The sequence below is a fragment of the Tiliqua scincoides genome, chromosome 5, assembly GCF_035046505.1.
Source record: "Tiliqua scincoides isolate rTilSci1 chromosome 5, rTilSci1.hap2, whole genome shotgun sequence".
Taxonomy (NCBI): Eukaryota; Metazoa; Chordata; class Lepidosauria; order Squamata; family Scincidae; genus Tiliqua; species Tiliqua scincoides.
Genome location: NC_089825.1, coordinates 50,961,686 through 50,977,809, shown reverse-complemented (window position 1 = coordinate 50,977,809; position 16,124 = coordinate 50,961,686). Strand labels below are relative to the sequence as shown.

General features: G+C 42.4%; 1 protein-coding gene across 2 annotated transcripts in view; it reads left to right on the top strand.

The window, feature by feature from the left end:
• The window catches only part of LARS2 (leucyl-tRNA synthetase 2, mitochondrial), a 75,483-nt gene that overhangs the window by 42,050 nt on the left and 17,309 nt on the right, over positions 1–16,124 (top strand). For both annotated transcript variants that reach the window (XM_066628287.1, XM_066628286.1), the window contains exons 13-17: positions 1,771–1,869; positions 4,438–4,575; positions 9,409–9,512; positions 11,435–11,617; positions 14,033–14,202. In XM_066628287.1, coding sequence (XP_066484384.1) covers positions 1,771–1,869; positions 4,438–4,575; positions 9,409–9,512; positions 11,435–11,617; positions 14,033–14,202 — 694 coding nt within the window. The remainder of the gene's footprint in view (positions 1–1,770; positions 1,870–4,437; positions 4,576–9,408; positions 9,513–11,434; positions 11,618–14,032; positions 14,203–16,124) is intronic.

Genomic DNA, 16,124 nt, shown 5'->3' with positions numbered 1-16,124 from the left:
GGTTGCTGGGAAGCAACTGCAGGAGAAGAATGTTTGCCTATATGGGCTTTTGCAAGGCATATATATGATAGGCCACAGGGAAATGTGATGCTTGACTAGGTAGATCTTTGGCCTGATCTACCATGATCCTTCCTGGTTTTTAATTCTAAAAGTTTGTATGTTTTCCCCTCTCCCAATTGCTGTGCTCATCTAGTAGCAGTGGGGGAGAGGCGTTGGATTTGTGTGGTGGGGTGGAACAGTATTCTTTCTTTTATAGCAATTTTATCTATATTGCTATCCAAAGCTGAGTTAAAGCAAGGACTGCAGACTGCCTTCCCTCATTCTGCTATCTCTTGCTGAGGAAATGAGGATCTTCGTTCACTTTTCTTGATATGAGTCCAGAGCGAGAGCCTCAGACACATTACTTCTTTCTGGTGTACAGGGGGGAAAAGCAATATGTACCCTATTACTACTTTTTTTATTTGCCTCAGATAAAGGCAAATTATTTGCCTAGGGGTCAGGAAGTTTCTGATCTGTATACCGGAAGATTTAAATAACAAGAAGTTGTAATGCATGAAGTCACCCCAAAACCAAGGCTTTCTGCTTAGATATCTGGGATGTTTATGGCAGGCTACTGTTTGAATGAGATAGGGATTTTGGTTTCTTGGTCCACAAGAATCTAATTCAGATATAGCAAATTGCATATTCATTTGGGGAACTAGATCTGTATTACCTGGCATGAATGGATTGTAGGCACCTTTTAAAGGAGTGTTCTTTTATGTAGGGAAGAGCAACTGTTGCTCTTCACCCCAGTATGGCGCCTTTTCTGGTGGCTATTGCTGGTGTCTCTTTTTCATCTTTTTTTCTTTTTAAAGATTGTGATCCCTTTGGGGACAATAAACCATTTATTGATTTATTTTGCTATATAAACCAGTTTCTGAACTACTTTTTGTTGAAAAACAATATATATTCTTATAGTAATGTTTGGGTAAAACGGGGAGCAGAATTCCCAATATTACTTGAAGGCAGTTCCTTCATCATGCATATAATAGATAAATAGAACATTGCTCCGAGTTGACATAATGGAATCTGTTCAGCTGCCTCATTGGAGCCACAAGTGATTCTCAAACTATTCACACTTCAGAACACAAAAGCAGTACACATCATTTTCTCTGAACATTCAAAGCCAATCAAAGAGATTCTTTTGATAATGAGGTGCTCCAGCACTAAGACTCATGAGGACTTCTTCCTTGATCTTCTTGCAAAAAGCAATAGAGATAAAAAGAAGCTCATGCACTGGCAAATCTTAGCAAAAGAAATTCCTTGTGGGGTTTGTGTGTGTATTATGAATTTTGAGCATCTACCTTTCCCATACCACTGATCTACACAGTCAAAAGAATTATCTGATACAGCCTTCCTGGGTCTTTACCAGTTTGAAATGCTGGTTGGGGAATCACATGATTGAAACTTCCCTAACATTCATTTCACTAACCAGCATAAACTAACATATGCAGTGAAGGGACTGTATTCATCTGAGCAGGAATGCCTGAGTGTTGCATTTTGTTTTCCTCACTTCTCATTTAGCAGGGACTTGTGAATCGCATCTCTGCTGAGATCTTTGTGCCTTCGCTATGCATGTTGGGTTAGAAGCTAGGCTTGCACGATACGTGAGAATCACATAAATTAAGCATGAAAATGGGCTCTGATGCGACTTTGTCTTCTAGGCACATCATAAAACAGGCTGTAGAGTTTTTGTTCAGTTGAGGTCAATTAATGTTCTGCATTCCTCAGATGCAAGGCACCTGCAAGGAGGGAAACTGATACAATGGACACGTTTGTTGATTCATCCTGGTATTATTTAAGGTACACTGATACTCATAACTCTGAGAGGTAAGTAATTTGAGCATCCTTCATTCAGGAAGTTATTCAGATAGTTAATCCTGTACAATGATCCTTTTTCAACCCACAGGTTGGAAGAAGAGATATGATTCTGCTGCAGTTAATCTTTTGTCTTCAGCTTATGCTGAACACAATGAAAAGAGGTCCTTCAAGGGAAATCTCTTGTGATTCTGCCAGAGTGCATAAGGGTTAGCCTGAATCACTTAGGGACAAACTATACATGGTGTTAAATGTGTCATCATATAGTTGGAGTCTTGCCTTACTTGCATATAGCAGCAATGTGGGACTCTGATTGGAATTGTGAGTACTATTACTAACAGTAGTAATATTCTCCTTTTCAGCAAAATAGGTTTGAATAGCCAAGTTTTTTTAAAAAAGTTTCCCTGTTATAAAGGGACTTGATCTAGGCATGTTTACTCAGAAGTGCATCCCGCTATGTTTAACAGGGCTTATTCCCAGGTAAGTATGTGAGAAACAAGATGGTGTAGTAGATGGGAGTTGAACTTAGACCTGGAAGGTCCAAGTTCAAATTCCCGCTCAGCCATACAGTTTCCTGGATGAGCTTGGGCCAGTCACTCTCTCAGCCTCACCTACTTCACAGGGTTGTTGTGAAATCCAATGAAGGGAACCATGTACGCTACTCTAAGCTCCTTGGAGGAACATAGTATAAAACATGTTAAACATGTTAAAAATAAACAATAAATAGAATTGCAGCTTAAGAATATCCGATATTTAGGAATCCAGTTAGTGAGAACTCCACATGGGTGGATCATCTAGAAGCTGCAGGACTTCAAGTGTTGAAAACTACTGTGCTATGCTCAGGGAAGGGGAGGTAATTTAACTTCCCCACTGTTAAAAAAAATGTTGAAGGGAGAATAGTACCTGGATTGATCTATTGAGCTGAAACATGGGGCATAGTGAGCTCAATAAGCCACATTTTGTTTAGGTTCTTTTTTTGAGCTTGTGTATAGAAGTGCCTTCTTGCACGCCTACAGCAGTGTTTAGAACTAAAACCAAGCTCATGCAGTTTTCATGGTGTATGGCTCTCATGTTGACTGAAATTGCAGCAAATGAGAAACTCACAATGGCCCAACAAATGCTACTTGAATCAAGTCAGTAAAAACTGCAAACCTAGCTGGGCCAGGAAATGTAAAATTATAATGGCTAGTATTGTTCCTTGTGAATTGAGTACTATTCCTGTAAGCTTTTCTAAATGCATTAAAATTTAGGATTGAACAAGTCAGTGTGCAAGCAGGTATATCCTATGTTCCAGAAAAGCAGTTCCTTTGGTGGCATTGTGCTTTAGAGTTGAAACGCTTTCTGGAACCATATCTGCTTGATATCACATTTTTGCGTTCTAGGAAAGGCATTAAAATTCTGTGCTCCACTTTCAAACAATTTCTTCTGCTTATTTGGATAGAACATATGCAAAAATTCTAATCCGTAAGCATCTGTGTGCTTATGACTCAGTCTGTGTGTCATATTGTGGGCTTCTTAGAGTCAAGTGGTGGGTCATTGTGGGAAACAGGATGCTGAACTAATTGGGACTTTGGCCTGATTCTGTAGGGTTTTTCTTAGGTTCTTATGTCCACTGTATGCCTGTGTCAGAAAAAAATCATTCTTGCTGATATTCTGGCAAGGATCTCAGTTCCAGATGAGTGCAAGAAATCTGTTAGTAACATGTTTGTTTACATCTATGGCTTAGAAAGCCAGATTGTGGTTTGCACAGCAAAATCTGGCACCATGTTATGGAGGCCTCTGTTTTTACATGAACACGAGGTTATAGTTGGTTATCATCTTGGCTTCACCTGCTTCATAGTATTAGCTCCTTTTTGCTATTGGGTCTTGTTTTTCCACAACTTATGTTTATTTCACTCTAAATGGAACCCTTACCTTCTGGTGACTTAGGGTGCAATCCTAACCCCTTATGTCAGTGCTTTCCAGCACTGGCATAGCAGTGCCAATGGGACATGTGCTGCATCCTGCAGTTGGATGTCACTCACGGAGGCCTCCTCAAAGTAAGGGAATGTTTGTTCCCTTACCTCAGAGCTGCATTGCCCTTACGTCAGTGCTGGAAAGCACTGACTTAAGAGGTTAGGATTGCACCCTTAGTGGTTTTTGGCAAATAAATGCCTTAATCCACTCATTTGTTGCCTCACCATTGTGGAACCTGCTTGTTGAGCAAATGCTCCTGCACATAGACAGTTGCAAAGTAAAATACACAGTCCTGAACAACCCCTATAGTCTCTGTATTTACTGTACTTACAGTAAAATACACAGTCTGATGCCATTTTACCTTTTTCAAGTGCAAAAGATGATTTGAGGTTATAATGAAGCATTTGAAGTCCAGATTTGCAAAGGCCATTGAATGCTCAGAATGTATTTTCTTGTTGTATAATAATCTCTTGATGCCCTCTAATGGTAGCATCCCAAATGTAGGTCTTCCATAAGGCAGTAAATTTTTTTTACAGATTCTTTAGCAACTGAAATGATTTCAGTAACTGCCCCTAACCTTACTTTATCAATTACACTCACCATAGACTCCTGTTTTACGTATAGGCCTTTTCACAAAGACCTGGCAGACTACTGGATGCCTGTGGATCTGTACGTTGGAGGAAAAGAGCATGCCGTAATGCATCTGTACTATGCCAGATTCTTCAGTCATTTCTGCCACAGTCAAAAGATGACGAAACACAAGTAGGTACTATTTCAGAGAATCACCAAGTCATTCCTGGTCCCAAAAGACATAGTCTGAGTAATAAACCAGAGGTGTAATAAACCAGGAGTGGCCAAACTTGCTTAATGCACAAACCACATATGATAAACTCCAGATCTTTGAGAGCAGCAAGTAAGATATTTAAAAGCGGCAATATTTAAGAAGCATTTAAATTCTTAAATATATTTACTCACTGTGAACATTAAACTTATGTGCTAATCAAGTGGTCTCTCAGTTTATACCCATTAAATAATTATAAAGCTTGAAAATTTCTTAATTGCTTTTTATATTAATTGCGATGCAAATAGGAGCTCAACCAGCATATTTCCGAGAGCTGCACGTTACATGTCAAAGAGCCACATGTGGCTCAAGAGCCACAGTTTGGCCTCCCCTGTAATAAATGCTTGATAGTGCAGGGGCAAAAGTATCTTCTTTAGCAGTATATTCTGTGTTTATTTGGGCTGTGTATGTAGAATAGCTATTCAGAATCATTGTTACATGCAGTCATACAGTACATACAGTCACATTTTATGCATGTCCTGCACTGGTGTGTAGAATGACAGGGTTCAGCGCCTAGTTACTTATGCCCAATTACCTGCTCTGCCTCCATGAGCTGAAGTTAAACATGGTCAATGGTCAACACTGTCACCACCCAAGATTAGAGCAGGTCCAGGCAGATGGAGGCCACCTTAGACAAACCTCCTTTCTAGTGTAGTAGAGAGCTCCTAAATCCTGGGGAGCCTCCTTAAAAGCTTGAGGTAGTGGAGGCAGGTGTTCGGGCAAAGTTGAAGCAGCCAGCTCTCTTCTGAGTGAGACCTGGCAGGTAGAACAATAACATAAGAATGAATTATGAATTATGTATGGCAGGAGGTCTGGTGGGCAGGAGGTCTGGTCTAGAGGGTAGAGCCTCCATTTGCCTGAAGATTAACATCCACAAGGTCGCCAGTTCGAGGCCACCGGCACCGTGCGACCTTGAAGCAGCTGGCAAGCTGCAGCTGAGCTGTTCCATCTGCTCGGAGCGTGGGAGGATGGAGGCCAGAATGTTAAACCAGATCGGAGTGTAACAGCTTGAATGTGGTGGTTCTTGAAAGAGAGAACCTTCTTTCAATTTGTAAAAATCCCTGTGTGGATTTAATAAGCCTGCCTGTGTAAACCGCCTTGAATAAAGTCTTGAATAAAGACCAAGAAAGGCGGTATACAAATACTGTATATTATTATTTATTATATTATTATTAAAAGAATTAAAGCAGACCAAAAAAAAGGAATGGGAACAAAGGCAAGAAAATGAGGCATGTTTGGAAATCAAGCAACAGCAATCAACTAACCAGTTGAAAGGATTGGAACAAAATCCAATCCTTTGTGTTTGTTTGGAGGGATCTGTTAGATTTGTTAGTACTGTAAAAGGACAAAATATTTGACCATGTATGGGAGTTAAACAGAAGGACATTGCCTTGTTGGGGATGAGAAAAAGGAATACTGCCTAGAATTGCCTGCAAACGTTGGATAAAAAGTGATTTGACAACAGATAATACATCTAATGCATCTTTTTAGGTACTTTATATGCTTACTCCATGCCAGGAGATCATTTCCTGCTGTCATCCTGGGCTGGGGAAGAGGCATCAGAGCATCTGGTACTCTGTATAAGAAACCAGGGTTAATGTCCAGTGGGATTTTCTGTTTACCTTTCTTCTGGGCATTACCTAGATTTACCTGTGGGATTTATTACTTGGAGTCACCTGAGCTCTTTAGCCTTCTGCTCTGGAGAATCAAGTGGATTTCATGGTTCAATGAACTGGCTCAAAGCCATGTTTCTTATTTACTTGTTGGTTGGGGACAAATGGGAAGATCAAGAACAACATGTTGTATGTTTCCAAACCGAAAGATTTAGTTCTTAGTAAACATACATAGGATTGCATTGGTAAACTCCCAGTTATTTTTCATGCGTTAACAGGGCATTACAATCTTTCAAGGGCCAAACCCACCTCTGACAATGTTCACATTCAGGCATAGTATTCGAAAAGGTGTTTGTAAGTAGATGAGAAGTGGAATAAGGGTGCCCAATGGATGGGAGCAGAAGGTGCACACTAACCTTCCAGCACACATAAAGAAACAATGTATCATCCAGCCTGGCCCCATCTTTCTAGTGTTCTTTAGGAGTTAAATTTACACACACACGCACAAAAAAACCCAACCCATTGCCTTGTATGGAAGTAGAAGGAAGTGGCCAAGGTTTGGAATAATGAAAGCAGAACAAAGAGACCTTTCCCCCACCATGAGGCTTCCTCTTTCTTTGTATTTATATAATTGTCAAGTCACAAACTGATTCAGAGCTTGATTCTGGCAGTTTTCAATGTTCTTTAGAAATTCTGGCTCATGTTCGTTCTTATGTGTTCGTAGATTTGTAGATCAATAATAGTAAAATATTGCCAGTCGTTGCAGTGGGCATGATTGTGGCATTGGGTGAGAAGATGGGAAAGGAACTCCAGCAAGTGTGGAGTATGAGAGCAGCATGAACCAGGAATAGGAAGAGAACCAAGAATAACTGTATGAAGAAATAACAGAATTGTAAAACTTGCTGTAGTCCTGAGTGGTGTTTATCGAATATGGAATTGGTGTAGCATATTGATTCACAACCCAGTTCTATCCAGGATTGAGTTTAAGACTCTAATGCTGTTGCAGAATGGCTGCTGACAGCGTGCAGAGCACTCTGTTGGCTGCCATTTTGGGAGAGCTGCTACAAGAGCTTTGTGGGGTGGGGGATGGATCCAGCTGTGATGTCACACACTGGATCCTATCCTCTCTTTCTGCAGCCTCCATATCCTTTTCTTCTCTTTGGACTTGTGCCAGCTATGGTACTGACACAGGTCCAAAGAGACCCATTACAGAGCAGGAGGCTTACGGAGGGGCAAGGGAAAATAATTTTCTTTTCTTCTCCAAAGGCTCCCTATCTCTCTCCCCCTCCCTCCACTGGTTAGAGCACATACTTTTTTGACACGGCTGCATTGAAGGGTAAGGAAAGGATAGAGTTGGTACCTAAGACTGAGATATGATTCCTGGTTTGAATCTCATTTTTACCATGAACTCGCTTTGTGGCCTTAGGCGAGCCATTTCCTGTCGGCTCTGGCTGCAATGTAGGGATCACAATACTTATAGTAGTAATTACCTTTTCGAGCTGTAAGGACAACTTCAAAATAATACATGAGAAGTGTGTGTCTCACTTGACAGTGCTGTACAAATGCTTATTATATAACTGGAAGCACGCTCTCTCCAGTGTGTGATATACAAAATCAGTTAGTTAGTGCTGCTGTGTGCCGCCATAAGAGGGCACTGTTACTGTAATGCTCTTAATAAATAACCAATAATAAACTGAGCAGTAGGAGAAATATGGTAGGAGGTTGTGTGTTGTGACTTGATGCTGCCTATTATCCAACATTTGCAGGCAATTCTAGGCAGTATTCCTTTTTCTCATCCCCAACAAGGCAATGTCCTTCTGTTTAACTCCCATAAATGGTCAAATATTTTGTCCTTTTACAGTACTGCAAATCCAACAGAACCCTCCAAACAAACACAAACTGAAATCTCTGCATGTATCAACAGGGTGACATCTGCAAACTAACTCAGTGTCAGGAAAGATAAATGTTCCCTGAAATACTACCTCTGTCTTGGGAGACTAATCTTGTGTTTTCTTTCACATTTTGTCTGCGTTGACTTTCCCATGTATGGTAAAGTGTGATGGCTTCAAATAAACCAGTATATTTAGAGGAGAGAAGGCTTTGGATTGGATGAAAATTTCAAAATAATGTCCTACTACTTTTTGCCACCTTTGTTTGACCACTTTAAAAATATTTAAGAGAGTGGACAATATTCTCTTCCTCCCTCCCCCTTTATTTCTGACACTAAGCATACCAAATTCCTTGGATTGTGAAATGAGCAAGCAAACCATGTTTATGTGCCTGTCACAGGCACGTGGAAGTATCTCAAGAACTCTAGTGCTCCTCCTTGTATTATATTGGTATTAAGTGCTCTCTCATGTTTCCTGGGTAATGTGAGGGGCTCTTGTTTTGGTACTCCTGCCACAGTTTTGAGTGGAGCTGCACTGGTGTAGGATGACCTGCATTACTGACTGATTCACTCACTGATCACCAGTGATCAGTGATTCACTCCACTGATTCACTCACAATCAAATACCAATATGGTACACTATCAGCCACACTCAAAAGCCCAATTCTGTCCAACTTTCCAGTGCTGATAAACCTTTGCCAATGGGGCACATGCTGCTTCATGTGGTGGGGGGATAGTCACGGAGCCAAACATAGGGGGATGTTTGTTCCCTTGCCTTGTGGCTGCAATCAGAGCTGCATTGATGCTGTTAGGATTGGGCTGCAAGTTCCTTTTCAGCAGGAAGCAATAAAATGGAGAAGATGGATGTTTCTCTTTGTCTTCCATAGATAGGCAAAAGCAGTACAGAAACTGATCAACACCTGACCACTCCTTGTTTTCCTCTCTGGAAGCTTCCTTCTTGGATCTTATTGATTTGATCATCTTGTGAGCAGGCCTAGGGTCCTTCAGTATTTGTTTGTAGTAATAGGCCCTACCATGAAAAGCCCTAGTGAGACAGACACTCACATCTTACCTTTGATTGACACATTCTACAGTGGAGAGGCCCAAGAGCAGGAAGCCAGATGGAAGTATCACAATATTCCAACTCCTGGTACAGCAAGTCTCATGTTCCTTCACAACAATGGTTTTCACTGAGTGCACTGAATTAACTTTTACTGTTTTCAACATATTTTTTTTTCTTTCTCTATCCTCAGAGAACCTTTTCATGAGCTCTTAGTTCAAGGTCTCATCAAAAATCGTACATTCAGGCTAGCAACAACTGGCAAGTATTTGAAGAGAGAAGAAATTGATTTCACTGGTAAGTGAGGTGGTACAGGCCTGCATATCAGCCTGCATATCTTCAGCAGAATCAGTGGGTCAATTTTATTGTTATTCATTATTGTGAAGTCATTTTAAGAAATCAGGATATAAACACTGAAAATAAATTAATAAAATGGTGAGTACCAAATGGTGAGAATTAATTATTACCCAGCAGTAGGTAAATCTTTAAATGAGAAATTGACATGTTTGTGATTGGCTGGCTCTGCCAATGGAGAGAATGCTACTATAGGGCTGATAGTTAATCATGCAGTCTGTTCCCACAGATTCGCTTATCCAAACTAGAGGGAACTTACATTGTGCCATTTGCTGTCTGTTCTTGGCTATCTGCAACCATTCTGAAGGTATCTGCTGCTGGCAGATTACCTAAACCCATTTCTCCTTTCCTAAACCCGTTGATCTTATCAGATCAATAATTCTGTATCCGCTGATTCGGTATCCGCTGGGTTTTCCAGGAACCTAATGCAGCAGATAACAAAAAAATGACTGTATTTTATTTTACTAAAACCTGATGCTCTCTCAGAGTGAGATTCATGACCCCCCAAACTAAAGAAGAGCAGTACATGTTTTGGACTAACGTTAAACTGGTCTAAGAAAACTCTGAACAATTTCAGAGATAGTGCTGAGGGTTAACCTTCCTTAACTTTACAGCCTTGGGATAGATTCACAAGTAGAAGATATAGGAATTGCCAAGAGTGCTACTACAGTATTGTCTACACTACAGTAAGGGATGTCACGGTTTGGTCAGTTGGATGAGTGGGCCTGTAGATTCAGCAGCTACCAAGTTTGAGGGCTTGAGCTTGAGCTTACTCCTTGCAATACATGAGTATGGATCAATCAACTGAGATTTGTGCATGTATTTGTCTAAAGAAAAGCAGTACATGTTTTGGACTAATGTCTAAGGAAAGAGGTATTCCTGTATCCCAAGTGTAGTTCAAATAGATGTTAGCAGTGGGCTCTGAGTAGACTCTTCAAGGCTTGACAGTATTGCCCCAGAGGGCAGTTCCTTAATTACAGTGAAGGAGAGGTGCAGAGACACCTCCATGTCTCAATTTTTTTTTTTAAATCAGCATTGGCCTGCAAGCACAGTAAAATAAATTGAAACTTGTGTGTTCTTCCTCTCCTCCACTGCTTTATTGTGAGATATAAAGTTGCTCCCATTAGATTTACTAGGTCTCTGTCTTTGAAAGGGGGCTTGGCTCATAAAACTGGGTTTCTTGTCATCTTCCACAGTCATGGAGACTGTCCTTTACCTGTCCACCTGTCCTTTACCATCCGTTTTAAAATATTTGGGTGAAAGGGGGATTTTAGAACAACCACCTTTTAACTTTTAAGCCAGAGGTTTTCAAACTGGGGCATTGTGATGCCCCAGCTAGAGAAGCTCTGTCTGTGCCCTTTTCAGGGGTGGAGAAGGGGGCATGCAGCAACACAATCAGGATGATCACACCACTGTCAGGACTTTCAGGGACATTTCTACACTTATCTGAGCTTGCGCTGACCTCGGGGGGGGGGTGCAGTGAGCCCTGCATGGGGGAATCCCTCTTTGAGCCTTTGAAAATTTAAAAATAAAGATCACAATCCACTTCCGGTTTGCAATTGCTAAACCAGAAGGGGGTTGCAATCTTCATTTTTAGATTTTACAAGGCTTGGGGAGTCCTACAGATACACCCACAGGGCTCCTTACACCCCCCAGAGGCCGCATGAGCTCAGATAAGTGTAAAAATGCCCCGAAAGCCCTGAGAGTGGCACAATCGTTCCCGATTGCATTGCTGTATTCCCCCCTCCTTTGCAAAGACTTACAGCGGCTCCTGAACTCCCGGAGAGTTTGGGAACTGCTATATTAAACCATTTTAGAGGTATATATTGCTAAAACTGTATTTCCTCTTTGTTCTATATATCTAGGTCCTGAACCTGTTCACATAAAAACCAAAGAAAATCTGCAGGTAATGTGGGAAAAGATGAGTAAATCCAAGCACAATGGCATAGAGCCTGAGGAAATAATCCAGAAGTATGGAATTGATACGGTCCGACTCTACATCCTCTTTGCTGCCCCTCCAGAGCAAGACATCTTGTGGGATGCAAAGAGTAAGGGTCTTCCTGCCTTCAAATTCTTACATTCCTTGCTATTTTTTTCAATTGCTACACATCTCTTGAAATTTTGAAAGACTGATAAAACTTCCGAATGTTTTCACTTTGGACAAAACGTGGTTGGTGGAATTGTGGTGGTTTGGTTTTGTTATTTTACTCTTTAATATTCATACTACCTTGGAATACATGTAGTTTTTCATAGAGAATCTTCACACTCAACTCACCATTGAGCCAGTTAACTTAGAACAGTGATTCCCAAAGTACTCCTTAAGAGTTGGGAACCACGTAAGTATTTGCTGGGGTGGGGTTATTCCAGCAATGCGATGCCTAGGATCATGCTGCTGCAGGGGACGGGAGGGGTTTTTCCACTTACCTCCAGCCAGAGCTGGAGGCCTGGGAAGTCTGGGGGTGGGGGATCTGGGAAGCCCTCCACAGGGCTCCTCAAGCCTCTGTAAGTTTGAAAAATAGGAAAAAACAGGAACTTCTGGTTTCATTGGGTAAACCAGAAGTGCCTGTTTTTTTCTTATTTAACAGACTTACAGATGTTTGGGGAGCCCTGTGGAGGAGTCCCCAGACCTCCCAGGACGCTAGCACTGGCTGGAGGTAAGTGGGGAAAAAAACCCCTCCTGTCCCTGGCAGCAGCATGATCCTGGTGACATGGCTGCCTCCCTGTCTTTCCCACCCCTTAAAGGGACATAGGCCCATGGGTCTTCCCTGGCTGGTGGGTCACAGTCCACCAGTTTGGGAACCACTGATTTAGGACATGGTAGTTTGGCTTCATTCCATAAGATATTGGCAGTTTCTAACTAGATAATGTTGAAAGAATGGGAAAAATGATTTGCCAATTCTGATGGCTTGATAAACAATCTTTATATCTCAAGATCTACATTGGCAGAACCAATTAAAGAAGGGGGCCTTGTGGTTTCTAGTATTAAGTAATATGTGGCTTTCCAAATGCAATGTTCTCATAGTAATCTTCAAGAAAGGGTGTAGGGCAATGGAGGGTGCTGGAAAAATATTTTTTAAGAACACTGCTCTCAGTTGTGGTATTGTCCGGGGAAATTAAGAATGTAAGATACCAGACTATTCTGATATCTACAGATTTAGTGAAAATATGGGAAAAAATGTAAAAATAAAACTAGTTCCAGATTTAGGTACCGGGTGTATTTAGGTGATTTTGCTGAAGAGGATAATGCTGTGAATGGAAACCATGGCAAAAGTAGCTCCAGGAAGTTTCTTTAGATCCGTGCTTCCCAAAACTCCTGCAAGGGAGTTGGGAGCCCGTAAGTGTGCTTAGGGGAGGGGGGAAGGCAGCAACACAATCAGCAGGATTGCACTGCTGCGGGGGGGGGGGGGGTTGTACAACTTACCTTAGAGAGTGCCAGCCTCCAGGGAGTCTGGGGAGCTCCACAGATGCCCCACGCCTCCAAAACAGTTTTAAAAAAATTCAAAAACTGGGAGTAGTTTTCAATCAAGGTTTTTTAAGTACGTTGAGCAAACTGCCCTCCCCCCAGCAGCCGCATGATCCTGGGGACTGTGTTGCTGCCTTACCCCTCTCCCCACCCCTTAAGGGGCAAGAGCTAAGTGCTTCCCAGGCTGGTGGGTCGTGACCCATCATCCTACCTCTTCCAGCAAGTGGGCATTCCCTCGCTGTCAGGGGACAGGATGGTGCAGGCCTTCCTACTGGCTCCCCCGATACTGTGCTGTTGAAGTGTATTATGCAACAGGCAGTGGCTGCTTTATGGCAAGTCAGTGCTGTCAGGGGAGCCTCACTGCCATCGGACAGTGAAGAAAGGATTGGGACGCTATTTCTGAAGAATCAGGGAGTGCTATATTTACCTTGCAGCATATTTACCATGCATCAACTGTTAACCTGCACATGCCCAATCTTGTCTGATCTTGGAAGCTAAGCAGGGTCAGGTCTGGTTAGTACTTGGATGGGAGACCAACTGGGAATACTAGGTGCTGTAGGCTTATACCATAGTCTTTCGAAACTGAAGGTTGCCAACCATTTTTATATTTACCTTCCTTTTCTATGTTAAACCACTTGAAGTACTATTTTTTCCTCATTTACCTCCTTGGTAAGAGAATATTTGTTTCTGCCATCACTTTAATCAAAGTTTAAGGAGATTGTCTCTGGGAAGGAGTTTGTATCATTAACTTGTCAGCCAGAAAACATAAATAGTTTAAATGTAATGTGTAGCTCCTGCTGAATAAAACCAGTTAAGAATTGTTTTTATTCTATTAGTTATATTTTTAAATACTGTTAGATTCAATGTTGTTGATTTGCTTTATTTTAAATGCTGACTCATTACCAGAATTTGACTCTTTGGCAAATTTTTCTCCTTATAATGTTATCTTAACTTGTGTTAATGAAAACCTCTCTCTCCTGCCTTTTTTCTTTAAATTCAGCTGATGCAATTCCCGGGGTGCAAAGATGGCAATCTCGCCTCTGGCTCTTAGCAACTAAATTTATTGAAGCCAGGAATTCTGGAATTTTGCCAAATCCTCAGCTATTGAATCCAAAGGGGAAAGCTGAAGCCAAACATATCTGGAAGCAGAAGAACCTTGTGATCTCTGAGGTTAGGAAGAATTCTAACTATTCTAAAAATGATGGATTAATTTGCCTTCTAGTGATATTTTGGTGGCTGTCATACCAGGCATTAGCAGTAGAATCTCGGTGTACTTTTTATTTTTGGACATTAGCTTTTTAATTACTCTTCTTTGTTTCTTTTAAAACTTCTTGTATACTGGAGAAAGCAAATGTGGTTTTTTAATCTCTAATGATGTCTCCCATCTAGTCTAGTCCCATGAGTCTAGATGTATCTTGGGATCCACAATTTTTGGTTGACTGCCACAGATTTGCATGCCACAATGCAAGCTGCTTTTACAATTTCCCTCTGTTTCTAAATTATTTTGCCATGCAGCGGGAGGGGGGCACAATTCACAAGCACACTTGCCATTGTGAGACTAAGGATGCAATCCTAGAACATACAAGGGCCGACACAAGTCACTTGCACCAGCCCAGGAGTGTTGCAAAAGTACTGTAAAACAATTTTGCGCCACTCATTGGGGAGATAAGCTGGCACACAGACATACACAGGCCTCCCCTAACCACCACGGGCCCTGGGGAGAGGGTGAGTTGCATCAGCCAAGCTCAGCCAACTCAGGGGTATGGGAAGGCGGGGAGGAGGCGGGAGGGAGGCATTTTGGGGTGGGCAGGCAGGGAGTGGGAGGCAGGGCCAGAACCCGGTAGTAATGCCAGATCCTGCCCCGTTCCCTGGCAGCCCAGGGCACTCCCGGGCTGCTTGAATTTGCACCACCTTGCCAGACACAGACCTGAGTAGACCCATTGGGACACGGAATAAGGGGAAATATTTTCCCTTGCCTTGGGCTGCATCACTTTTGGCCCCAAACTTGCCTTGGATGCAGTGCAAGCCTGCTGGCCTGCCTGCTTCCAGCGCAAGTTAGGATTGTGCTCTAATTTAATAGTAACACACATGTGATAAGATTTGCCAGGTCCATTCATATACTAATACATCAGTCTGTATAACAGAGCATAAGAACAACCCCACTGGATCAGACCATAGGCCCATCTAGTCCAGCTTCCTGTATCTCACAGCGTCCCCACCAAATGCCCCAGAGAGCACACCTGATAACAAGAGACCTGCATCCTGGTGCCCTCCCTTGCATCTGACATAGCCCATTTCTAAAATCAGGAGGTTGCACATACACATCATGGCTTGTAACCCATAATGGATTTTTCCTCCAGAAACTTGTCCAGTCCCCTTTTAAAGGCACCCAGGCCAGATGCCGTCACCACATCCTGTGGCAAGGAGTTCCACAGACCAACCACAAGCTGAGTAAAGAAATATTTTCTTTTGTCTCTCCTAACTCTCCCAACACTCAATTTTAGTGGATGTCCCCTGGTTCTGGTGTTACGTGAGAGTAACACTTTATCCTTCCCATGCATAATTTTGTATGTCTCAATCATGTCCCCCCTCAGGCGTCTCTTTCCTAGGCTGAAGAGGCCCAAACGCAGGCCCAAACACCGTAGCCTTTCCTCATAAGGAAGGTGCCCCAGCCCAGCAATCATCTTAGTTGCTCTCTTTTGCACATTTTCCATTTCCACTATAAATAAAAAAGTCTTCAGGCCCCACCGGAACGCTAGTAATGAGGAAGCTGCTCTCAATTCCATAGTGCAGGTGCCACCACCAAAAAGGCCCTGTTTCTGGCCGCCATTCCCTTCACCACTCTCAATGACGGCACAACCAACAGGGCCCCTTCTGATGACCTTAGAGAACGGACCGGATTATACGGAAGAAGGCGGTCTCTCAAATACGCTGGTCCCAAACCAAGCCACTACCATTCCCAATTTCTTCTCCTACTCTGCCTTACCTTGTTGTTCTCTAACCTCCCCATCCTCGTCCCACAGGGATGAGGAGTCCCGAACCAGATGCCCCTCAGCTCCTGTTGGCTTTCCCCCAGGGATCAGTTTGAAACA